Source organism: Podarcis pityusensis (assembly GCF_964106645.2).
Source record: "Podarcis pityusensis genome assembly, chromosome: 2".
Classification (NCBI taxonomy): Eukaryota; Metazoa; Chordata; class Lepidosauria; order Squamata; family Lacertidae; genus Podarcis; species Podarcis pityusensis.
Window position 1 is genome coordinate 111274400 of NC_138029.1, and position 24561 is coordinate 111298960.

Below are 24561 nucleotides of genomic sequence, written 5' to 3' on the forward strand. Positions count from 1 at the left end.
AAGCTACAGCTTAGTGCCCCACTCTCTTGGGAGCCCCCAAAAAATTTAAAGGGGGAAAAAACTGGATGTACATTATTAAGTTTTAGAATCAGGTAGGTAGTCGTGTTGGTCTGATGCAGTCAAAATATATCTATAAAAGTAAACAAATTGTCCAGTAGCACCTTGGAGACCAACTAAGTTTGTTCTTGGTATAAGCTTTCGTGTGCATGCTTTGAAAGGAAGCATTTTTAACAAAAGCACGACGAGGAGAAGCAAGGATGAGCTAGTGTTCATTTGCTAGTAGCAGGGCTGGATTTAGGTTTGATGAGGCCCTAAGCTACTGAACGCAGGAGGCGCTGTGGGTTAAACCACAGAGCCTAGGACTTGCTGATCAGAAGGTAAGCGGTTTGAATCCCTGTGACGGGGTGAGCTCACGTTGCTCGGTCCCTGCTCCTGCCAACCTAGCAGTTCGAAAGCACGTCAAAGTGCAAGTAGATAAATAGGTACCACTCCGGCGGGAAGGTAAACGGCGTTTCTGTGTGCTGCTTTTGTTCACCAGAAGCGGCTTAGTCATGTACGCCGGCTCCCTCGGCCAATAAAGCGAGATGAGCGCCGCAGCCCCAGAGTCGTCCACAACTGGGACCTTTACACGTCTCTGTTACGATATAGAAGCAATGCACCCGCGAGCTGCTGGTAGCTTGAAAGCAAAACATAATGGGAATGTTGGGACTTTTCCGTGGGAAACAGTGGGAAACAGACGCTGAGGAGGATCGCCTATCGCGACCTAGCCTGTATCCTGCTGGGAATGCAGACAGGGAGGTCAACAGGAGATCAAGCCGGGTGCCTGGAGAGTGGCCAGTTTCTCCTGATAAAGGCTTGATTCCCAACAGTCTCAACATCTATTTTCATATGTTTGTATAATGGATATCCTGAAATATATTTTTGTAAAAAATAAATAAATCAGTGATTAATAATAATCAGAAGAATATGGAGGGGGAAATACTTCAGTTGCGGGGTTCAAATGTTTCCCAAATAACAGCTGGTTGCTGTGTCCATGCAGTGGGATCCTATAAGGCAAGGATTTGGGTGGTACCTGTCAGGGAACTGCCATCGGAAGGAAGGGAAGTGAAAGGGCTCACACAGGTTGGGAGAGACTCAGCAGCTGAAGAGGGAACCAGTAGGGGGAGAGGAGCTGAGCTGAGGGAAAGGGAGCTGGAGGGATGGCTCAGAGACACTTCCAGCGAAAACAGTGGGGAGGTTTCAGGACCTCCTGTAGGGACACCCACTCCTCGCCGGAAACTGTCACGCAGAGAGTCCAGAAGACGTGTTTCCGTTAAGGAGCTTTTATGTTGGAAGCGATTCCGAAAGCAACCACTGTCGGAATCTGCCAGCGACTGACGGAGCCATGTTTAAGGGGCTCCGTTACAGACAGAGGTTTGCAAACTTGACCAAACTCTGAGGGACTAGGATTTTACACACAAGCAGCTCATCGTCCCATCACAGCATTCCGACAGTCTTCGTGAGCAGCTTGTGCAGGAGAAGGCATCATGAGCAACCCAGCCGGAACCGGAGAAGCAGGAGCTGGAGCGGGTCCAAGCCTGGAAGAAAGGTACCGGGTGTTGGAGGTCCAGCTAGCGCTGCAGACGGCGAGGCTTGAGGAGAGGAGGGCTCAGGATGCAGACAAAAAGGGGAAAGACACCCAGCTCGTCAGAAAGGTACCAGGATTGGTGCAGAAGTTTGGGGGGGAGCCCAAAGACTATCATGGCTTTCGGACAGAGATGCAATATGCCCTCAATCTGCAGTTTGATGAATTCCCTGACGAGGAATCACGAGTGGCTTTCGTGATTGGGCATCTTGAAAAGGGGGCGAGAGACTGGGTTAGACCCCTGATGGCAGCGAATAGTGACGTCCTAAAGGACACGATGAAGTTCTTTCGCGCCATGGATCTGATGTTTTCCAGCGATATTGAACAGGGAGTGGTCCGCAGACAGTTAATGGCTTGCAAACAGGGGAGCCGATCTGTCCGTGAGTACTGGACTGAGTTCACCATGTTGATCCATAAATTGGGGTGGGATCTATCGGCGGAACCCATTCAAATGCTCTTTGAAGAAGGGCTTTCTTCGGCTGTGAAAGACGAACTTTCCCGGGCGCCCAGGGCGGAGTCTATGGACCAGCTGACCAAATCAGCGCTGACCATAGGAGCGCGCCAGGAGGCGAGAGCATTGGAGAGGCGGGAAGGGAAGGGGGAACGTTGGAAGGAGTTCCGCATTCCAGACATTCCAGAGCCAACTTTCCCGCCGGCAGAGCCGATGGAAATCGGAACAGCGCGCGCGCGCGCAGTTTCAAAGCCCAGTGAGGGGGGAAAGAAGGAGGGAAAAGGCGCCCGGAAATGCTATCTCTGCCAACAGCCGGGTCACTTTGCCAGAGTCTGCCCCCAGAGGAAGGAATGGCAAGGGATGGTAGGAGCTGTGGAGGGAAGAGAGGAAGAAATACCGAAGCAAGTAAAAGCCAACGCCTGGCTGCCACCGTCGGGGCACAGCAGCCAGGCCAAAGAGCAGTGAAAGTGCCCACGCCAGAACCTCCTAAACCCGCCCTAGTGATAGAAGTGGCGCTAGAGCTGCCAAACGGACACCCTCTAAAGATAAAGGCGCTGTTGGACTCAGGCAGCTCCTGCAATTTCATGAGCAAAGAGTTTGCAGCTGAACACCAGATACAGACGATCCCTTTAAGCAACCCCCTGCAGGTGACCACGATCGATGGCAGGGAGCTGTTGGGAGGAGAAGTCAGCTTGCAGACCGTCCCAATGATAATGAAGGTGGCAAGGCACACCGAACTGATAGCGTTTAATGTGGCCACCTTGGGAGGAGCTCCCATTATATTGGGGATGAGCTGGCTAGCGTTACATGATCCGCTGGTGGGCTGGCATCAGAGAGTGGTTTCTTTTGGTTCAGCACATTGCTTAGAACACTGCAAAGAGGGAAAGGGTTTGGCAGGGGCCCAAGCCACCCTAGCAGGGACTGAAGTAACGGAGAACGTGAAGGTACCACGACAATACGCAGATCTCCGCGACGTCTTCAGCGAAAGGGAAGCTGACCAACTACCCCCGCATAGACCCTTTGACTGTCAAATCAATTTACTCCCTGGGGCACAGCTCCCTGTAGGCAAGCTGTACGCCATGTCAGACAGAGAGATGCAGGAGCTAAGAGAGTTCATTGACAAGAACCTGAAGAGAGGGTTCATCAGAGAGTCCAGGGCGGTGGGGGGCAGCCCAGTGTTTTTTGTGGATAAAAAAAAACACGAACAAGCCGAGGCTTGTGTGTGACTTCAGGGCCTTAAATGCAGTGTCAGAACCAGTGGCTTTCCCTATGCCCAGGATTGACGACATTTTGACAAGGGTCAGGAAGGGAAAGATTTTTACTAAACTGGACCTAAGGGGGGCGTACAACCTGATACGAATAAGGAAGGGGGATGAATGGAAAACCACCATGTTCACCCCTTTGGGGGCATTTGAATATTTAGTTATGCCCTTCGGCCTACAAGGAGGCTCCGCGTGCTTTCAATCGTTTATGAACCACGTCCTGGGGCCTTTGCTTTACAAGAATTGTGTGGCCTTCTTAGACGACGTGTTGGTGTATTCTGAGAATGAGGAGCAGCATGTGAGAGACGTCAGAGAAGTGTTGAGCAGGCTGCAAGCCAACCAGCTGTGGGTGAAACTGGAGAAGTGTCAGTTTCATACCAAGGAGGTGGAATTCCTGGGGTATCGCCTGTCAGACAAGGGATTGGCCATGGATCCCGGCAAGGTCCAGGCGGTGCTGGAATGGAAAACACCCAAAACAAGGAAGGATGTGCAGAGGTTCCTAGGATTTGGGAACTTCTATCGTAAGTTCATCCGAAACTTTGCCCACCTGACGGCGCCCATTACGGACTGTCTCAGCAGTAAGAAGAAGTTCGTTTGGACTGAGGAGGCGGAGCGAGCATTTGAGGAACTAAAAAGGGCCTTCGCCTCGGAACAACAACTCCTGCATGTGGATTTACAAAAACCGATGAGAGTGGAAACTGACGCATCAGACAGAGCTATTGGGGCGGTGCTTCTGCAGCCAGGGAAGGAGGAGTCAGAGTGGAGACCGTGTGCCTTTTTTTCGCGAAAGCTGAACAAATCCGAGAGGAACTACACGGTGTATGACCGAGAACTACTAGCCATTCATGCGGCGTTCCGGAGATGGAGGCACCTGCTAATTGGCGCACAACATAAGGTGCAAGTGTGCACTGACCACAAGAACCTAGAGTATTGGAGGACGGCACGAGTGCTCAACCAACGGCAAGTGAGATGGGCCCAGGAGTTCTCCAAATTTAACTTTGAGATTTGTTACGTGCCAGGCCCAGAGAACATTAGGGCGGACGCTCTCTCACGCAAACCTGAATATTTGGAGGGGGAGGGAGCACCCGAAGAGAGACATGTCATTCCAGAGGACCGCTGGGCGTGTGGGGCGGCATTGGTGGGACAAAGAGAACTGGTAGAGGAAACAGAGAATGATGAATACGCCCAGAATAAGCTCAGAGGTCTTAGGGGTGAGGGAGAGGAACCAGGGGGTTTCGAGGAAAGAAATGGAGCTTTGTATTACAAAGGGGCACTGTATATCCCTGAAGGAGACTTAAGGGGGAGGGTACTCAAGCAGTTGCACGACAGCCCCACGGCGGGGCATTTTGGACAACACAAAACCATGTGGTTGGTCACCAGGGAATTTTGGTGGCCTAAGGTGAGGGAAGATGTACGGGAGTATGTAAGAGGGTGTGAGCAATGCCAGCGAGCCAAAGGGGAGAGGCGGGCACCGGCGGGGCTATTAGAACCCTTACCAACCCCAGAACGACCTTGGGAGGCAGTGTCGATAGATTTTATGACTGATCTGCCGAAGTCCAAGGGGAAAACAGCCATCATGGTGGTGGTAGACCTACTAACAAAGATGTGCCACTTTGTAGCCTGCTCGCATGCAGTCACGGCGGAAGAGACAGCGAAGTTATTTGTAGAACACATTTTTAGGTTGCACGGGGTGCCATTGAGGGTGGTCTCAGACCGAGGAAAACAATTTACTTCCAGGTTCTGGAGGAAGCTCATGAGCTTACTGCAGGTGGAGGTCAACTTTTCGACTGCCCGGCACCCTGAAACCAACGGGCAGGTGGAAAGAGCAAACGGGGTCCTCCAGCAATACCTGAGGTGTTATGTCAATGACAGAGAGAATGACTGGGTAGAAAAGTTGGCGCTGGCGGAATTTGCCTACAACAATGCCGAGAATGTGTCCACAGGGATGAGCCCCTTCTTGGCTAATTATGGGTGTCATCCCAGGGCTTTCCCAGGGGGAGAAGGGGAGAGATGGGGTGTCCCGGCAGCCGAGCATTTTGTAGAAGAAATGGAAGCAATCCATCGTCAGCTCCAACTCAACTTAGAAAGGGCGAAGGAAGAATACAAGAGGCAGGCAGACAAGAACCGAAGGGAAGGTGAAACCATAAGGGTGGGAGATAGGGTGTGGCTGTCAACCCAAGGGTTGCCGTTCAAAGGAGGTTGTAAGAAATTAAGACCCAGGAGATTGGGTCCCTTTGAGGTCATTCAACAGGTCAACCCAGTGGCTTTCAGGCTCCGGTTACCCAACCACATGAAACTGCACCCAGTATTTCACAGGTCGTTACTGTCACCGTATGAGGGGGGACGAGAAGGGATGGCCACTCGGGGACCGGTCATAGAAGAAAGGGAATGCAGCAGCCATGTGGCAGAAATCCTCGACGCCAGATGGAAGGGGGATCAGGTGGAGTATTTGGTAGCGTGGGAAGGAGAACCGGAGTCAGAAAACACTTGGGTAATGGCAGAAGATATCAATGACGAGGTATTGATAGAAACGTTCCATCAAAGGTTCCCAAGGAAACCTCAGCCTGTGGAGAGGTTCCGGAGGGAATACTTTGGGACCACCGATGAGGAGGAGGAGTTGGAAGGATTCTCGGAATCGGAAGGGGAAGGGGAGATGGACTCTGAGGAGGAGGAGTACTTCGAGACCAGGAACCGCAACAGGTGGAGAGAAGTGTTCGGGACATCGGAAGATGAAGGAAGTTCATTCCGGGGTTTTGCCTCCTCACCGCACGTAGAGGAGGGGGCGAGAGGGGAGGAAGGGGGCCCTGGAGGGGAGGTGGATGTCAGGGAACTGCCATCGGAAGGAAGGGAAGTGAAAGGGCTCACACAGGTTGGGAGAGACTCAGCAGCTGAAGAGGGAACCAGTAGGGGGAGAGGAGCTGAGCTGAGGGAAAGGGAGCTGGAGGGATGGCTCAGAGACACTTCCAGCGAAAACAGTGGGGAGGTTTCAGGACCTCCTGTAGGGACACCCACTCCTCGCCGGAAACTGTCACGCAGAGAGTCCAGAAGACGTGTTTCCGTTAAGGAGCTTTTATGTTGGAAGCGATTCCGAAAGCAACCACTGTCGGAATCTGCCAGCGACTGACGGAGCCATGTTTAAGGGGCTCCGTTACAGACAGAGGTTTGCAAACTTGACCAAACTCTGAGGGACTAGGATTTTACACACAAGCAGCTCATCGTCCCATCACAGTACCCAATGCTAATCCCATTCATTGAACTTGTTGGACATGGCAAACTTGGGCTGATTGATTCCATTGGGATTACTCGGAATGAAACTTGGTTAGATACAGCCCATTATCTCTGTCATGTTTGGTTCATGTGCTTCCACTTGGTACTTGGCTATTTGTTTTCCAAATATCTTAAACACAATACAGCTTAACAATATTATTCTCCTTTAAATCTATATCTTATCCGAATTAACTTCCCACCACCCCTCTTCTGGCTTCTCTACATTGCTCTTGCTTAAGCGTGATTACTATATATACTGTTATGTATTGAAGTGCTCACCCTGGCCACCAGGGGGTATTGTGTATATAGTTTTCAATCAGGTCCACATCAGTTAATTCAGGTGGGAAACCCTGGAGTGTGGTTGTTACAGTGTTGACAGCGGCTGCCTATAAAAGCAGGCTGGCTGAGCAGTTTGCTGTTCAGTTCAGTTCCAGCTTACAGTGGTACCTCAGGTTAAGTACTTAATTTGTTCCGGAGGTCCGTTCTTAACCTGAAACTGTTCTTAACCTGAAGCACCACTTTAGCTAATGGGGCCTCCTGCTGCTGCCGCGCCGCCGGAGCACGATTTCTGTTCTCATCCTGAGCAAAGTTCTTAACCCGAGGTACTATTCCTGGGTTAGCCGAGTCTGTAACCTGAAGTGTATGTAACCTGAAGCGTATGTAACCCGAGGAACCACTGTACTTATAAAGAGCTGTCTGCTTTGTCAACCCACTACTTAATATATACATTCTATAAATGTCTATAATTCCTTAATAAATTTTTGTGTTATACTTTAGACATACATGCCTTATTATATTACAGTATTACATCTTGTGGTCTAACCAACTGTTTACAATAAACGTTATGAGTTTTATTTCAGCCCCTCGAGTGTCTTTATTTATGTACAATTTTCTCTAAGTATACCATAAATTTGGACCATTCTTTTTGGAAGTTCTCATCATCCTGCTGTCGGATTCTTCCAGTTAGCCTTGCTATTTCTGCATACTCCAATACAGTGGTACCTTGGGTTAAGTACTTAACTGGTTCTGGAGGTCCGTTCTTAACCTGAAACTGTTCTTAACCTGAAGCACCACTTTAGCTAATGGGGCCTCCTGCTGCCGCTGCGCTGTCGGAGCACGATTTCTGTTCTCATCCTGAAGCAAAGTTCTTAACCCGAGGTAATATTTCTGGGATAGCGGAGTCTGTAACCTGAAGCGTATGTAACCTGAAGCGTATGTACTTAATGTTGTCATTCTTAAATTGTTGGAATATCCTGTTGTTTCCATCTCTGTGCGAGGAGTAGTCTTCCTGCTGCTGTGGCATACAGTATAGGAAGAGTTTCTGATCTTCCTTTTTAATGTCCTCTCCAACCATTCCTAGAAAAATGCCTCCAGTTTTTTATAGGTGTACCTAAATATCTTTTTTAACTCATTATAGTGTACACACTATCCCAAAAAGTCTTCACCTTGTCACACAACCACCACATGTGGAGAAAATTTCCCTCTTTTACAATGCATTTCCAACAGTTATTTTTCATTTTGTACATCTTTGCTAGTTTGGTGGGTGTTAAGTGCCACCTATACATCATTTTTAACAAATTCTCTTTTAAGGTCATGGATGTGTTAAATTTTATTCCTAAATTCCATAGTCTTGTCCATTTCTCATACTAGATATTATATCCCAGGTCCTTTGCCCACTTAGTCATGACCTCCTTAATTTCTTCATCTTTTGTATGCCATTCCAACAAAAATTCATATACTTTAGACAACATGTTTGTACGACCTTGTAATACCCCCGTCTCCAGTATTGATCTATCATGATTAAATCCATAATTTTTTTTATCTTTAAGGAATATATCATTAATTTGGTGATATTCCATCCATCCTGACAATCTAGGTTTTAGTTCTTCATAAGGTCTGATTTGATTACCGTATATTATTGTCTTCTTCCAACAAATCTCTATAGGTTATCCAATCTCCTTTCATATTTAATTTTTTAACTGAAAAGGCTTCCTGGGGTGACAACCACCACGGTGTTTTCCTTTCAAACAAGTCTTTAGATCTCATCCATACTTCATATCATGGTATTTTTATAATATGATTTAAGAAATCTCGACGTACAGTGGTACCTCGGGTTAAGTACTTAATTCGTTCTGGAGGTCCGTTCTTAACCTGAAACTGTTCTTAACCTAAAGCACCACTTTAGCTAATGGGGCCTCCCGCTGCCACCGCGCTGCGATTTCTGTTCTCCTCCTGAAGCAAAGTTCTTAACTCATCCTCCCTATATAAAGTAGCCATTTTGTCTCTGGGCCTCAGAGAGCTGTATGGACTGTGTCTGTAGCGTAGTCTCTCTCTGCTCAGTATGTGTGTGTAGACAGAGCGGCTCCAGGACTACAGTTACTCAGTAACTAAGATGTGTGCCTCTATGAAGAATCAGAAAGCTATTATGAGCACTCTGTGTATGCTCTTTGACTATGTTGTTTATGGACAACTTTATTTTCTTCAGTAAACTTTTATTCTGTTTATGAAGAAGACTCTGCTTGATCAATTTACTGCTGCGCAACAGTATTTAGGGTGCTTGTGAATTTTCTTTCCCAACATGTCAAACTCTTGTTTATTTATTGAATGATGTTATGCAGATAGATACAGTGGTACCTCGGGTTAAGTACTTAATTTGTTCCGGACGTCCATACTTAACCTGAAACTATTCTTAACCTGAAGCACCACTTTAGCTAATGGGGCCTCCTGCTGCTGCCGCGCTCCAGAGCACAATTTCTGTTCTCATCCTGAAGCAAAGTTCTTAACCCGAGGTACTATTTCTGGGTTAACGGAGTCTGTAACCTGAAGCGTATGTAACCTGAAGTGTATGTAACCCAAGGTACCACTATAGATAGGTAGGTAGGTAGATAGATAGATAGATAGATAGATAGATAGATAGATATCATCATCAAACCTTTTATTGGCATCACATACAAACATCCATAGTAAATCAATACAGAATTACCACCTCCCCAATGTCACAGAACATTTGTTAAATGAAAAGAGGCAAAAAAGTCTAACGTTACATCTCTAGGTCTCCAGGGAGATCAGACGTCTGCAATGTGTCTCTGCAACAAAAAACCAAATAAAGATACTTGGCTACTAACTTGGTGAGCTCCTGATCATTCCCCAGTAATAGAAAATGTATGACCTCCAACTCTGGTTTCCATTTGGGGATGCAGAGTTGATCTAGAAATTGCTGGTGGAGATCAGCATATAGTTTACATTTAAGAACCATATGAGTAAGAGTTTCCAGCAGGTGGTCTTCACATGGGCAATTAAGCAGAAATTCAAGATAATTATAATTTGTTTCATGTGCCCAAGAAAGTTGAAAGTAAAGAAGGGAACATGTTTTCTCTGCTGCTGCTGTTAGTTCCTGGCGTTCAATGTCCCACAACCTACTTTTTATTATAACCTTGGCAGATGGTGGGGGCATCGATCGCAAAAGTTCCATTGACAGTCCAAGTTGCTGTACCTTTATGTTAAACTGTTGTAGCCCTGGCGAAAGAAAGGGGTCTGACAAGACTTCGCTAAGGAGAGGATCTTTGTCTAATGTGAGGTAGATGTTTAACCAACATAGAAGATATCTCGCCCAGGCAACGGTCTCTACCTTGTGTTGACCTCCCTCTTAGACACAAGGCTGCATTGGGTACACAATGTGGGACAGCAAAAATATTAAAAAGGAAAGCTGCCTGCACACGTTCTACCAGCTGGGTTTACCCTGGCAGCCAGACTGGAATTCCATAGAGCAATTGAGCTATTATTTTGGCGTTGAAGACCTTGAGGGCAAAGGGGATATGCGAATGACCTCTTGTTACGAAAAGTCACATTATGGCCTGCACAGACATCTTACTGGCATTCACTGCCATAGCACGGTGCAAGGACCATAGAAGCCTATGTTGGAATGTAATTCCCAGATAGTTAAATAAAATACCTGCTGGATGGGTTTTCCACCAAATACCCAGCTATAGCTCTTGTGTGAATTCCCAAAAACCATTATTTTGCTTTTATCAAAGTTCATGCACAATTTCATTCTGGACAGATAGTCAATACAGGAATTTAACAATCGTTTTAGACCAATTCTTGTCCGTGAAAGCATATCTGTGCATAGGAGGATGGAGATAGATAGACAGATAGATAGACAGGAACATCGCGATGGAAACCAGAGCACACAGAAACACTGTTTACCTTCCTGCCGCAGCGGTACCTATTTATCTACTTGCACTGGTGTGCTTTCAAACTGCTAGGTTGGCAGGAGCTGGGACAGAGCAACAGGAGCTCATTCCGTTGCGGGGATTCAAACCACTGACCTTCTGATTGGCAAGCCCAAGGGGCTCAAGTGGGTTTATTTTATTTTTGCTGGCTCCTTCGATACAGTCTACATCTGATCACCAGATCCCTTTGTATACCTGAGATATTTAACTGGCAGATCCCACTTGCAGCCAGTGATGTGGGTTGACCTGGAGAACATTCTATGCAAATTACGTTATTTGCACAGGATAATGTACATAGGAAAATGTACTGGTGTCCTAGACAGTGAGCTAATTTAGCATGTTTTCAGTTGTACCTCAGAAGTCATATGGAATCTGTTCCAGAAGTCGGTTCAACTTCCAAAACGTTTGGAAACCAAGGCTCAACTTCCGATTGGTTGCAGAAAGCTCCTGCAGCCAATCGGAAGCCACAGAATCCATGTTGGACATTCGGGTTCCAAAAGAACATTCGCAAACCGGAACACTCACTTCTGGGTTTGTGGCATTTGGGAGCCAAAAGTTCGAATTGCAAGGCGTTCGACTTTCGAGGTATGACTGTCTTTTACTTACATTTTACTAATATGCAAAAACTTTGAAACCAGTGAAGATACGACACGGGAAATTCTCCAGACCACATCATGGCATACAATAGGACGCCTCTATCCCACTCTGCCCTGCCCTGTCCATTTCCAGCGCGGCTTCAGTGCAGAAAGCAGTCCTCAAGTGTGTATTTGCCACATCCAGTGCTGCACTAGAAAAACAAATGAACACTGCAAGATAGCAGAGTGTGTCAGAGATATGGGGCTTGGACTGAAGGGGGTCACGGAGTTCAGGAGGTTGTTTCAGGAATTAAAAAATAAAAATACTTGGACATTTAATTTACAAAGTTACATATATGTCTGCATATCTAAGGAGTCCCCTGAGCGTTCAGAAGCTACCACCTAATTTTATTAGAGGGGATGATGATTACTTGGGATAGCAGCTCTTCCTCATCCAGCCTTTGTGGTTCAGGGAAATAAAAAGAGTCTATCATACTAGCATATGAAGGTTGGTGGCTGGCTTTCACAGGTTAGAACAAAATGGCTTCTTTTTCACAAATCCACCTAAATTCAGCGGTGCACATTTCAGAGCGAACTTGACCGGATTTCACAACTCCACAACCAGCTCCAGTTCCTGGAAGAGGCAGTGGGAACCTGTGGAAACAGAGAAAACCTCCGGTCAGTAATTTCACAATGCATGAAGCACCGTGCAGAATTAGACCAAAGGTATATCTTGTCCAGCAGCAGGGACCAGCCATTTGTCTGGAACTTGAGCTGCCTGACAGACTCTAGCAGGTGTCAATCAACTGATGCCATTATGTCAGATGGTTGACAGGTACATTGTCCTGTCCACCTATGGAAGTTGGACCACAAGGTGATAAGAGAAGAATTTGGCCCGCTGGACCAAGAAAGGTTCCCCTGATCTAGTCCATCCAGCCTAGTGTCTCTGAGAAGCTCCTGAGGATTTTCCTTCTCCTGCTCCCCAAATCTGATATTCTGAGGGATTATTGCATCTAAAACACAGCAGTCTGAATTAGTGGTCACAACTAATCACTGCCTGCAGTCTATCCTCCAATCATTTATTTAATCCTGTTTCTCCAAGACATATAATCTCCAGATTGGGAAGTTCAGATTAGCTATAGCCATGGATAACAGCAATCAACTGCGAAAGCTAACCTGAACTTCCCATGGTTCCAGTTACAGATAGGTAGCCGTGTTGGTCTGCCATAGTCAAAATAAAAAAATCCTTCCAGTAGCACCTTTAAGACCAACTAAGTTAGTTCTTGGTATGAGCTTTCGTGTGCAAGCACACTTCTTCAGATACACAGTGTGTATCTGAAGAAGTGTGCTTGCACACGAAAGCTCATACCAAGAACTAACTTAGCTGAACTTCCCAGTTTGCAAATTTTAACCCCACAAACATCTAATCTCCTAACTGAGGGACTAAGATGACAGAAGAGTGGCCATAGTAATTTTAGAGCAAAATCACAATGTGCCCTTGGAAGAAGTCTCACTTGCTCAAGCCTGATTGTCTGAATGTACCTCGTGAGGGAGGCCTGGCCTGCAATTTGAGGGCCTTGTACTGTGCTTGTAGTGTGACAACGTGCTGAGCTGCGATAGGCTCATGTTCCCAATATCTCACAGTCCATGTCCACATTCCTCCCCCTACCATGGTAGGGTGGTGTTAAAGAAACTTGTGAAGCGTGAGCTACTTTTCTTTAGGAAAAAGTTAATCTTGCTACGATCTGAGAAAAGGTGGAAGAACTGCAAGGGAAATACTGTGGGTGTCCCATAAAAGGAGAGCAAATAAAGCATGGCAATTCCACACTAAACACCAAGTTTGAAGCTATTGAAATTTGGTGTGTGGAGTGCGGCTTGTGAATTTGGTTAGAGTAGGCATTACTTGTTGCGCTCGCTCTCTCTCTCTCTCTCTCTCTCTCTCTCTCTCTCTCTCTCACACACACACACACACACACACACAGAGAGAGAGAGATCTGTAGAGGAGAAAATAATAAAGTTACTTATTATAGGAGGTACATAAAACTTGGAAAGGAAAAATACTAGTTCCAAGCTAACAATGTAGAGAAGACAAAGGCACTAATATGGAAATGAGGCATCTGCAATTCAGAGAAAGCTATTACTGTACAGGAAAGGTGGTGTTTGTACAAATGTAGGAAAACACTTACAGGGCTTGGTTTAAGGCTGAGCCTTCCACCCAGGTCCAGGTGTTGCGCAGATGTGTAACATTAAGTCCAATCCAGACAGGATATTTCTCTTGAGTGAAGTCCTGTATGAATTCCTGTCAATAACACGAGGGAAATTGTAATTCTGCTAGTGTTCTTGTTTCTTTGTCGAAAACTGTTGGGCAGGGATGCTTCAGTTTCAGTTTTGTAATTTTTCTAACCTTCAACTCAGTTCTCTACATTTCCGCACCAGTGTTTTGGGTGTGTGAATTTCTTCTAATATACCTATTTTAGAAGCAGCTTTGCCTAATGCATACATTTTTTTAATTATTATTTTTTTTTTGCAAAGGAAGCTTCCCTAATACAGTGCATTTTTTAATTTTTATTAATGCATGTATTTTTATGCATGGTTCATAATGCATGCTTCATAACTCCAGTATGTGCATTTTTGTACACAGCACATGACTGAAGACCTGCATTGCAAAATCCAGAGTCATGTTGTTTTCCCTACCATTTCTGCCCAATCCCGGACCACGAGCATTTGAGATCTCTTCCTGGAACAGTCATTGTAGCCCAGAAGCCATTGCCATTTCTCTTTAGAAAACCAGTAGCACTTCCCCTCCCGTGCAACCCAGTTGTTTGGACAGAGCTTACACCTGGCACTTTCTATAAGGAGGAAAAAAGAGAAAGAAAAGGCATTTGGTTATTTTAGTCTAGTCGTCATTTCAGTTCTTTACATACAGTGGTACCATGGTTCTCAAATCCGTTCCAGAAGTCTGCTCCAAAACCAAAGCGTTCCAAAACCAAGGTGCGCTTCCTCATAGAAAGTAATGCAAAATGGATTAATCTGTTCCAGACTTTTAAAAACAACCCCTAAAACGGCAATTTAACATGAATTTTACTAGCTAACGAGACTATTGATCCATAAAATGAAAGCAATTCATTGAAAATGTAAAAAATGAAAAAATGAAAATGAAAAAAATGAAAGCAAAAATGTTCTGCAGTCACACAATCAATCAATCAATCAATCAGTAGCTGAACTGGGTTCCACACAGTCACAAAAACAAAACAAAAAAGAGCCGCAAAAACAAAAAGACAGATCTCAGCGTGGCACTCAAATCAGAAGCATAACACTCAAAACGGAGCATGTTCGGCTTCTGGGAAAGGTTCGCAAACCGGAACAGTTACTTTTGGGTTTGCAGTGTTTGGGTTCCAAGTTGTTTGAGTACCAAGGCGTTTGAGAACCGAGGTACCACTATGATTGTTCACACAAATGAGGACTGAACTAATACTCCATGCTCTGCTAGTTGCAAGGTGCTCTATGTGAAGCTGCCCTGAAAACTGTTTGGGAAACTACAGAATGCAGCAGCCAGATTGCTGGTGGGGATGGCTGTGAGAAGGCGCATGAAGCAGCCACACGGCTTGACTATTCGTGTCCAATCCCAATTCAGGGTGCACAGGTTAGTTTCAGAAGTCCTAAAGAACATGGGACTCAAATACCTCACTATTTTCAGATCCGTCCTTACATAAGAACCTCATTTTCACCAATAATAGGCAAATGTTTCAGGCATCGTAGGAGGAAGAGATGGGAGCTTACCTGTAAATGGCTCACACAGGTGAATGGCCATCTGTTCAGAACAGGGGCTTCTATCTGCTCTCGTGGGGCTTTTCAAGGTTCCTGCTTCATCCTCAGTAGCATTGGCAGCTGTTCCACGAGTTTCACCTTTCCATAAGCCTCTCTCCAAAGCTTGAGCCGCAGAGGGGCAGATGATACCAGAAAGCCGTTTTACAATAAATAGCAGTGTGAGGCAGCACAAAGCAAGTGTTATCCCACAATTTCAAATGCATCCCTGCCCCCATCTCTTTCCTTGTTGCCAGAAATCTTGTGAACCACCCAGATATCTTCAGATGAAGGGCGGTATATAAATTTAATACAATTAAATTAAATCCAGGCTTTTAGAGAAGTGGGTTTCTTGCATAAAAGTGCTCAATCCATGACAACTGCGCAACCAGAATCTTGCCAGTAGGTGACTGAATCTCACCCAAAAATAGTGACAGTCAGGAGGTGCCCTTAGACAACAATCACTGGATTTCTAACATCTGAGGCCCAAAATGAATTGGGTGGTGGGACACTGAAGTGGAGAAACTGCCGGAAAACTCACCTCCTGCTGCTTCCCCCCCCCCCAAAAAAATACTGTTCTCCAGGCCATTTCCCCCTTTCTGGATGCAAACCTCTGCTGCGAGTTAAATATGATGGGAGCAGCAAGGGTTAAGCCATCCCTTTTTACCTGCTATACCTCTGTATTCCCTCCCAGCATCAAAGGCTGGGAGCCAAACTGAACCATTATTTAAAAATCTTTATTTAACCCATAGCTGTCAAGTTACAAATTTGAAAATAAGGGACCAGCAGCCTTGAAAGTAAGGGACCAGCAGCCAAAATAAGGGACCTGCAGCCTCGCCTGTTCCAGGCACTCCAGTCTTCCTGTCCTCCTGCCGTCTGGTCAAACTCATACTGGTAGCTTCGAGAACACTGTCCAACCAACTTTGTAACCAGAGGTTCAACTGACTAGAATCTGAATCACATGCACCACAAGGCCTATGCAGCCTCAACTTAAGATGGCTCCCCGGCCTGGCTTTGCACTGCAAAGTTTGCAGCAGCACGTGCAACAAAATGGCATCCAGCATTCAAAAAACTCCTCAGCTTGCATTAACTAGCCACACACAAGGCATGCAAGCTCCACCACCCAGTCGTTCTTAGACTCCTTATTGGGTGAGCAACACAGCTAAGCAACACAGTTGGAGCCTCCCTCCTCCCTGGCCAGCAGGGAGGGAGGGAGAGGAGCTGCTTCCTTTGAAATTTAAGGGACATCATTTAAGGGACATCCATCAATAAGGGACAGCAGCGGGACATGGCGCTGGAATAAGGGACTGTCCCTTCAAATAAGGGACACTTGACAGCTATGATTTAACCCTCCCAGCCTTGAAAACCTCCAGATGATGGGGTTGCAGATGCATGTCACACTGCACTCCCTTATCCCCAAATACCTACTTATTTATTTAATATAGTCTACCTTTCTTCCAAACTGGGATTCACAGCAGCTTTAAAAGCATCATTATAAAATGCAAAGTAATATTAAGGGCCTTCGCAGATGACTTGGTACTTACTTTACAAGAGCCAGACACTAGTACGAAAAGGGTTTTAGAACTAATTCAAGAATTTGGTCAAGTTGCAGGATTCAAGTTGAATAAACAAAAAACTAAGGTATTGGAGAAAAATTTAACAGCTATTGAAAGGGAGAGGTTCCAGAATGAAACAGGGTTGACCGTGGTTAAGAAGGTGAAATACCTGGGGATTAACATGACATCCAAGAACGTGAATTTATTTAAAGACAATTATGAGAAATGCTGGACAGAAGTTAAAAAGGATTTAGAAATATGGTCAAATTTGAAGCTTTCCTTGTTAGGCCGAATTGCTGTTATTAAGATGAATGTATTGCCTAGAATGTTATTTTTATTTCAAGCATTGCAAATTGTTGATAAGATGGACTGTTTCAAGAGGTGGCAGAAAGACATTTCGAAATTTGTCTGGCAGGGCAGAAAACCCAGAATAAAATTTAAAATTTTAACGGATGCAAAGGAAAGAGGGGGTTTTGCCCTGCCGGACTTTAAACTTTACTATGAATCAGCAGCTTACTATGAATCAGCAGCAGGACAGGAAAATTGGCTTTCAGGTGGAGAAAACAAAATTAGAAACAGAACTGTTAGAACCTAATACTAAGAATCTGTCAAGAATGTATAACTTGTTGCTGAAATGGAATACGCAAGATGAAACAGTGAAATCAGCTATGATTAAGTGGGCACAAGACATTGGTCATAACATCATGTTTGCTGACTGGGAAAAGTTGTGGACCACCGGTATAAAGTTTACGGCATGTAATGCCTTAAGAGAAAATATTATGAAAATGATTTACAGGTGGTACATGACCCCAGTCAAGCTTGCAAAGATCTATCATCTGCCCGATAATAAATGTTGGAAATGTAAAGAATCTGAAGGTACCTTCTTCCACCTTTGGTGGATGTGCCCGAAGATTAAGGCTTTCTGGGAAATGATATATAATGAAATGAAAAAGGTACTTAAATGTACTTTCCCTAAGAAACCAGAGGCCTTTCTCTTGGGCATTGTCGGCCAAGTGGTGCCAAAGAAAGATAGAACTTTCTTTATGTATGCCACAACAGCAGCAAGAATACTTATCACAAAGTATTGGAAGACACAAGATTTACCCACTCTGGAAGAATGGCAGATGAAGGTGATAGACTATATGGGACTGGCGGAAATGACCGGCAGAATCCGTGACCAGGGGAAAGAGACGGCCGATGAAGACTGGGAGAAATTTAAAACTTATCTCAAGAAACATTGTAAAACTAATGAATGTTAAAATGTTGAGGTTTTTGAAAAAAGGGGATTACAGCTGTAAAAGATTAGGTAAAGGAAAAGAATAAGGGAAAATCTGATAAAATCAAGGGTTAGGATTTGCTGAAACAAATTTGGAAACTGGGATGCAGAAAGGGGAGGTATGGGGAAGTCGGTGAAGTAAGGTTTAAGAAAAAAGGATTTGAAATTATACATGTTTGTTTATGTGTTTGTTTGTTTGTTTTTATTGTGTAATGTTTGTGTTTATAAAAATTGTGAAAAACCAATAAAAAAATTATAAAAAATAAAAAAATAAAATGCAAAGTAATAAACCAATAGTTAAAAATACATTAAGACACACTCAGAACCAGCACTAAAGTGCAGTTTGCTCTGGCAGCAGCTAGGTGGTCAACATCATCTGCACTTCAGTTTTCAGTGGTCTGTCTGATTAATAAGGTCTTATCCTGCCAGAGGAAGGGAAACAAAGAGGAAGTCCTTCTAGCCCAAGCATGTACATTTTTTCCGGTGGTAAAATCGTAAAAATAGCTCAACAACTTCAATCCTAAAAAAAGGTCAACAGCTTTGGTCAGCCCTTTGGTTCACTTCATCAAATTTAGCCCTCTTTGAAAAAAGTTTAGACACCTCTGGTCTACCCTCTCACATATGGGGGGAGCTTTTAATCACGTACCCCCAATTCCAACAATAACCACTAATGTGAGGTGTAGACAGAGCACCAGAGAGATGATTTGAAGGATGAAAGAATAGACACTCACAAATGTTTCTTCCCCCCTTGAAAGAAAGGGAACTACCCCCCCCAAAAAAACCCCACAGAGGTGAACTAGATGACCCTCACAGTCGTAACTCTATGTTATCTTCAACTTTTTTTTTTTTTGGTGGGGCGGGGAAGGGATAAAATAGAAAAAAGCTGACTTAACTAGGAAGCTGTAATGCCTGCAACGCTCAACAGTGCAGTTTTGTTGTATTGTCTTAGAAGGGGTTTGACTACGTTGGTTGCCATTAACAGCGCATGTACTTCACAAATCACCACTGCACCACTGCTCAGGGCAAATGCATACTTTTAAGGCTGCAATGAAACATTATGATAGTCATGTGTCTTTTGCCCAAACTTGAGTTTCCCCCCTCTCTCTCTCTCTCTCTCTCTCAACATCTTCTGCTATGTGTAATACGATGTCACCTAATGTTACAGTGCCCCACCTCCCTGCTTCCTTGGTTGACCCTTGCCTGGGCTGAAAAACACTTTGCATGCGACAACAAGCCTACCGTAATATTTTGCATTACTAGACGTCACCAGGAAGAGAGAATTAGGCACTGTGTTTCAGCTTTGGGCAAAGGCACCTCACACCCTGAGCTCTAGACCAGGGGTCAGCAAACTTTTTCAGCAGGGGGCCGGTCCACTGTCCCTCAGACCTTTGGGGGGGGGCAGACTATTTTGGGGGGGGGGGTGTGAACGAATTCCTATGCCCTACAAATAACCCAGAGATGCATTTTAAATAAAAGCACACATTCTACTCATGTAAAAACACACTGATTCCTGGACCGTCCGCGGGCCAGATTGAGAAGGCGATTGGGCCAGATCCAGCCCCCGGGCCTTAGATTGCCTACCCATGGTCTGCACAGCTAGCCATTATTTGGGTGGGCATATGCCCCTTCCAGCTGTCTGAAGGCCTGCTACCCTGAGGCCAACGCCTCACCTCGCTTCATGGGCAAGCCGGCCGAGAGTCAGACAACCTCTTTCTAAACTGAAAAGGTACCAAGTGCTCTAGTTTAAGATGATCCACCTTACCTGTACATTTACTGGGGGAGGGAACACAGATTCCCTTCGTTGTCTCCCCCTCCCCTCACTCTGAATATTATTTCTATTTCCCCCCCCCCCAGAGTTTTGACCAAGGAACTGTGCACTACACATGCCATGTGGTTTTAAAATAAAGGGTTTTTGGGTTTGTTTGTTTTTTGGAAAACGAAGACGGACATCTAAGAACTTACCAAACACGATCAACGCAATCACGGCCGATCCCAGAATGACACAGGTTGCCCCTAATATCCCCAGCGAGATTTTGTACCGAGCGATTAGCCTAGAATTGCCTGCAAGAATTCAATGTGGAGTGAGGAAACTTGGCCACAGTTCTGACCCTTGGCAGCTAATTCCCGCCCCCCCCCCCCCCGAATACATATTCAACACAGCACTAAGATTGCCATGTTTCATATTTTTGGCATGAGTATCCTGGAAACAACCGTATGTCCTGAATCAGAAACAATCATGATATTCAGGACAGAGAAGCTGTTGTTGTAAACATGCCTTATTGGCCCTCTGCAGGGGCTACCACGCACTAAGGTTTTGCAATGTCTGATTGCAATGTCTAACTGGTATCCAGAAGTAGACCACAGCAGCTATTATTATTATTATTATTATTATTATATAAACAAATTTAAAGAATGCTTCACAGTATAAAGTCATCAAAGCAGTCTCCGTGATTAACAATAAAGCCAAACACAAAACACGGGTTCTAAAAACAATAAAACTTGCAGTGCAACACAATTTCATCAGATACAAAAGGAATCTTCCATAAATGACTGGGTTAAAGCCTTCCCAAACAAACGAAGTCTTCAGTAGGTAACTGAACATTATCACACATAGCATATCTATCTGATTTTGGCTGGTATCTGATTCCAGAGAGCAGGAGCTGCAGCACTAAAGGCCAGGTTTCTAGTCCATGCTAAGCACACCTCTGGAGTGCATGATACTTTCAGCAGTGCCCCATATGAGGAGCACAGTTGCTGGGCAGGGCAGGAAAGTGATACAACAGGCCAGAAGTTCCTTCAGATATCTTGGTCCCTTCTCCCAGCCGGCTTTGTGGGCCCAGGGCTGTTTTAAGAAATCACACTGCCAGCATGCATTCATTTCTGCTGGCCCGGTTCAACCTGAACTTTTAGAAATAGTATTTTATCACAAAACAGTACCACAAGTATCTAGCACTCTGGCCTCAAGATTAATAAATGATGATGATGATAACAACAACGACAACTTGACCCTGTCAAAAATTGCACTGAAAGTGTGCAGAGAAGACAGTGCATTATATTCAGAAATATATTAACTGCTCTAGACTAGCCTTGCTTTTGGCCAGATTCTCCTGCCTCAAAGACACGGCCAGCTCTAGACCTTATTATTTCTTAAAGCCACAACAGTCTCCACCGTGTCTCAATTCTCCAAAGGAACACAGACCCCAGGTGAATGCCTGGAACCCCATGGCCTTTTGCCACCACTCAGCAGAGAGCGCACGACTGTTGTAACATTGTTATATTTTTTAGGTACTCTTATTGCAAGGTACCTCAAAGTGGCTCACGTTTAAATAAATTACAAACACCAATGAAAACCTAAAAACACAACCATACAAATTTTAACAGTGAAAAGCACGATTAAAAAGACGCTACTGCTCGTTGCCACTGGCAGCCTTATCCTCCATGATTTTGTTTAATACCCTTTCAAAGCCATCCAAGTTTTGCAGGAGTGGATTCTATAATTTCAATATGCACTGTCCCTTTGTCTGTCCTGAATCTTCCAACATCCAGCTTCATTAGATAATAATAATAATAATAAATTTTATTTATATCCCGCCCTCCCCAGCCGAAGCCGGGCTCAGGGCGGCTAACAACACTAAAATAGTGCAACATTATAAAAACATCAAAGAATTAATTAAAATCAAAATTGATGGCAACCATAAACTAAAGTATTGTAAAGATTGCCAAAGGAGGGAGTCAGGCTGCGCCCTGACCAAAGGCCTGGTGGAACAGCTCTGTCTTGCAGGCCCTGCGGAAAGATGTCAAGTCCTGGAGGGCCTAGATGAACCCTAGTTCTTAGATTAGGAGAGAAGGAGAACTTTGTAAATTTTCTTTATGTTATGTGCCTGTATTCATGACCTTGCCTTCTTTTTCTACTGGCCCTCCAGATCATTTTGTTTCCCCCTTTTGGTTCCCTTTCCAGATGTCCAATATCAAATAACAAGCAATGTCAGCCTCTCCCTAGCTGCCACTGATGCCACTGATGTTGTGAATTTTAACACAAATATAAATAATAAAAAAGATTAGCACAACACTGTCATGCAAAGTATGAAATAAAATGAACCTTATGCCCAACTGCTCCCTGCTCTCTGCATTTACTGCTAAGCAGCTTACAAAGTATCAAACTCACTTACGCAGAGTGGTATTCAACTAGATGTTACTCTGAGTAGACCCACTGAAATTAATGCACATGACCAAGGCTATCCTCCTAAGCCCACTTTCACCTGGAAAGTAAACTCCACTGAATTCAGCAGAACTTACTCCTCAGTAGACACGGTTAGGTTTGCACTGCATAAATTTCAACGAATCTACATTGAGTAAAAACTTAGTTGAATACAACCAACAAAATATGAACTAGCAGTGATACCCCAAAAAGTGGCTCAAACCTAATTCAGAGAGGGTTGTGTGCCCCAGAGAAGGGCACTGTTTAATAATAATATAAAAGTGCAAACGAAGATTTTTTTTCTATTAAAAAACCCCCATACCTTGCGTCCTCTTAGCTTCTGCCCAGCGTGCAGAGTTTTTATTACTTGGCTGGGGACTTAACACCATGTAGCCGTCTTCACCTTCCATGGCCCCAAATGGTTATATCTCAAGAGATCTATGAAAAAGAATGAGCTTGTCTAGATGCTGGCTAGTTCTCTTGAATGTGGGGCTCAGGGTTGCAAAGGAAATGCAAGCACCCTTTCCGGCGTCTCAACTGTGAAACCACAGGTAAGGTCTTAAGAAGTGACCATAATAGATAATAATCTAACACAGTATATAGCAGGCAAGGTCTAGCACTTTTCTTGGGTACCAGATCTCGAATGCATATGCAGGCTGCCAATATATAGCAGTATTCAAAAGCACACTGGCCGCGACTGGCAGCAACGCTAGAAGCCACTGAGAGCCTCATCCTTCCTGAATTCATCTAGTCCTCTTTTTAAGCCATCCATGTTGGTGGCCATATATTTGTTTCTTGCTCTTCCACCCAGGAGCTCGAGGTTGTATATTTTCCTCCCCTCTCCTCGGGCCTTTTATATTTGCACATTGCAACAGCCTGCGAGGCAGGCTAGACTAAGCTAATGGATGTACATTATCACAGCAGCTCTTGTCAACAGATGCAGGGATGCAGGGAGCCTAATCCACATACCGTGTTCCAGGCGCAGAAAATCCTGTTGCAGTTTCCATCCAGCGCCTCCTAACTAGAACCTGGCAATTAGAGAAAGCTACCTCTTGTTAGCAACTCTGAATGGCTTGCTAAAGCGATCAACAAGCCTCCTGTTCTAGCGTTTTGCCAGAGGACAGCTCAACCTGCACATCCTGCAGTATAATTTATATCACTGAATGAACAAAACCAAAACCCAGGATCTCATATCCAGTACGCAGGTAAAACCAGTGCTTTTTTTTCCTTTTAAAAAAATGTTTAGGGGTACTCTCACTTTTCTACTCTTATTGAAATACTGCCCCTCAATTAGGCCAAACTTAGATTCACAAAAGGTTTAGGGGTATGCGTAGCCCTGCGTACCCCCAGAAAAAAGCACTGGGTAAAACTGCAACTGATATACGCAATATATATATATATATACACACAATATACACAATATGCACAATATATACACAATATAGAAACTGCCATTTTTTTACCCTGCAAACATGGAGGAAAACACTTTAATTCTAAGAAACATAGCTTGCTGGATTTATCAATAATTGCTATGGTGATGCAAATAGATCCAACAATGTTAGCAAAAGGGGGGAATTTGTGGATATAAACATGCTGAGCACCAGAACACTACGCGGCCTCCACTTTTGCGTAGCTTTGGCGAACGAAGGTCTTCTGAGCACTCCATCTGCAAAAGTCTGTAAATGCTACCTTGAAAGCAGAATCATTTTTATCAGAGCAACTGATAAATACAGAAGACAAAACATTTTGCGATGAGAATTTATTTATTTTTTTAAAAAAGATATTTATTAAGATTTTCAAAATATTACAAAATTAAAAAACAAAAAACAAAAATACAAAATAAAAGTAGTTAAAAACAACTCAATCTTTCCGTTACTTATCTTTCATTTGCTTATTTCCCGGAACTCCTCGCGCCTCCCTTTTTTGTATTCCAATTCAGTTTGTTAGTTCAGCAAATCCTTCCCCTCTTTGTTTATCCTAGTCTTTAATTTTAAAATGTTGTGACATTAAATTTTTACCTGTTAATAATCCATTTTTCATATTCCCTTATAATATTACAGCTAAAAACCACTTAATTTCTATCCAACATCATTCTAACATTCATTAATTTTGCAATATTTCTGTAAATAGTCTTTAAACTTTTTCCAGTCTTCTTCCACCGACTCTTCTCCCTGATCTCGGATTCTGCCAGTCATTTCCGCCAATTCCATATAGTCCATCACCTTCATCTGCCATTCTTCCAGAGTGGGTAGGTCTTGTGTCTTCCAGTACTTTGCTATAAGTATTCTTGCTGCTGTTGTGGCATACATAAAGAAA

At 44.4% G+C, this 24561-nt stretch overlaps 1 protein-coding gene and 1 long non-coding RNA gene across 3 annotated transcripts; both read right to left on the reverse strand.

Moving 5' to 3' along the window:
- Positions 1 to 926: 926 nt before the first annotated feature.
- On the reverse strand, positions 927 to 6717 carry LOC308470195. The gene is made up of 2 exons (XR_013982247.1): positions 6570 to 6717; positions 927 to 1072 (listed from the first exon to the last, which is right to left on the reverse strand). It is a non-coding gene; the product is annotated as an uncharacterized lncRNA (long non-coding RNA).
- A 2807-nt stretch (positions 6718 to 9524) lies between these two features.
- On the reverse strand, positions 9525 to 22685 carry LOC308470067 (killer cell lectin-like receptor subfamily F member 1). Of its 2 annotated transcripts, none has more exons than XM_080993323.1 (6): positions 22568 to 22685; positions 20010 to 20108; positions 15192 to 15341; positions 14106 to 14260; positions 13598 to 13710; positions 9525 to 12065 (listed from the first exon to the last, which is right to left on the reverse strand). In XM_080993323.1, the coding sequence occupies exons 1-6, from the start codon at positions 22653 to 22655 to the stop codon at positions 11942 to 11944; spliced, it is 729 nt and encodes a 242-aa protein (XP_080849449.1). In that variant the 5' UTR covers positions 22656 to 22685; the 3' UTR covers positions 9525 to 11941. The 2 variants fall into 2 exon arrangements, with proteins under 2 accessions (XP_080849449.1, XP_080849450.1); XM_080993324.1 differs by lacking the exon at positions 22568 to 22685 and adding an exon at positions 20751 to 20778.
- Between the last annotated feature and the right edge of the window lie 1876 nt (positions 22686 to 24561).

Bases quoted from the DNA above. Each gene is read 5' to 3' on its own strand.
- LOC308470067 (XM_080993323.1), bottom strand. From the start codon at position 22,655: ATGGAAGGTGAAGACGGCTACATGGTGTTAAGTCCCCAGCCAAGTAAT. The intron at 15,342-20,009 runs GTAAGTTCTTAG...CTGCGGCTCAAG, and splicing joins GATTGCGTTGATCGTGTTTG to CTTTGGAGAGAGGCTTATGG. The intron at 14,261-15,191 runs GTAAGCTCCCAT...TCCTCCTTATAG, and splicing joins CCTGTGTGAGCCATTTACAG to AAAGTGCCAGGTGTAAGCTC.